Below are 1,279 nucleotides of genomic sequence, written 5' to 3' on the forward strand. Positions count from 1 at the left end.
AGGGCTCCCGGGCTGCCAGAGGGATGTCTGATTGCCATCTTAGGCCCAATCCCCCAGAGAGCAGGCCTAAGCCAGCAGGTGGTCCTCCACCGAGGGGTCCCAGACTGTGAGAGGGCACAGGCCAGGCTGAGGAGACCCCCCCCCCTAAGCAAGTGCACAAATTTTTGTGCACTGGGCCTCTAGTTACCTATAAAAGAGTTAAACTTAGAGATAAAGTAAGAGCTCCCTGTATTTCTTTCCCCCTCCCCATATTTCTCTCTTCCTATTCCCATACTCCACAAGTGTTTTGTCAAATGCAGGGCCAAAAAGTTAAATTAAGAAATGGTTTGTATCATTGTCTAGCAAGCAAAGGATGTCACACTTAAATGTGTTCCATGTGAAACAATTAACAGTTAAGTGTTGTTTTATCTCCTGTGGTTTATAGATCGTGACAAATGAGCTCATGGAGAAGCACTATAAAAATGGGAGCAAGTTTCTAACTTCATTTCCAGATGGGACAACACAAATATTGTATCCTTTCTAGCAACAAGTTACTTTTTTTTAAGGGGAGAATGATGATTTTTATTTTTATTTTAATGTATTTTATTGATTTTTTAAAAAGAGGAAGGGAGAGGGATAGAGAGTTAGAAACATCGATGAGAGAGAAACATCGATCAGCTGCCTCCTGCACACTCCCTAAGGGGGATGTGCCTGCAACCAAGGTACATGCTCTTGACTGGAATTGAACCTGGGACCCTTGAGTCCGCAGGCTGACACTCTATCCACTGAGCCAAACCAGTTAGAGCAGTGGTCAGCAAGCTGCGGCTCAGCAAACTGCGGCTCACGAGCCATGGCTCTTTGGCCCCTTGAGTGTGACTCTTCCACAAAATACCAACTTCTGTGAATAGGCCACGAAGTTTCAGTTGCACTGTATGTGCGTGCCCGCACGTGGTATTTTGTGAAAAAGACACACTCAAAGGGCCAAAGAGCCGCATGTGGCTCGCGAGCCGCGGTTTGCCAACCACTGGCTTGGGGCAGAGCAACAAGCTACTTTTATTAGCTTTATTTCTTTAAAAAAGATAGGTAAAGAAAAAGTAGATGGGGGGGAACCAAGATGGCGGCATAGGTAAACACCGGAGATTGCTGCTTCGAACAACCAATTCAAATTACGCCTGAAACACGGAACGGACACCATCCAGAACCACAGGAGGGCTGGCTGAGTGGAAATTCTACAACTAGGAGTAAAGAGAATATCATACCCAGACTCAGAGGAGGCGCAGTGCTGAAGTGAAATTCTCAG

The 1,279-nt window shown here is 46.1% G+C and overlaps 1 protein-coding gene across 1 annotated transcript in view; it reads left to right on the top strand.

The window, feature by feature from the left end:
- The window catches only part of ERICH6 (glutamate rich 6), a 99,437-nt gene that overhangs the window by 50,213 nt on the left and 47,945 nt on the right, over positions 1-1,279 (top strand). The window contains exon 11 of the mRNA XM_006773300.1: positions 425-510. Coding sequence (XP_006773363.1) covers positions 425-510 — 86 coding nt within the window. The remainder of the gene's footprint in view (positions 1-424; positions 511-1,279) is intronic.

The sequence above is a fragment of the Myotis davidii genome, unplaced genomic scaffold (assembly GCF_000327345.1).
Source record: "Myotis davidii unplaced genomic scaffold, ASM32734v1 scaffold1327, whole genome shotgun sequence".
Lineage (NCBI taxonomy): Eukaryota > Metazoa > Chordata > Mammalia > Chiroptera > Vespertilionidae > Myotis > Myotis davidii.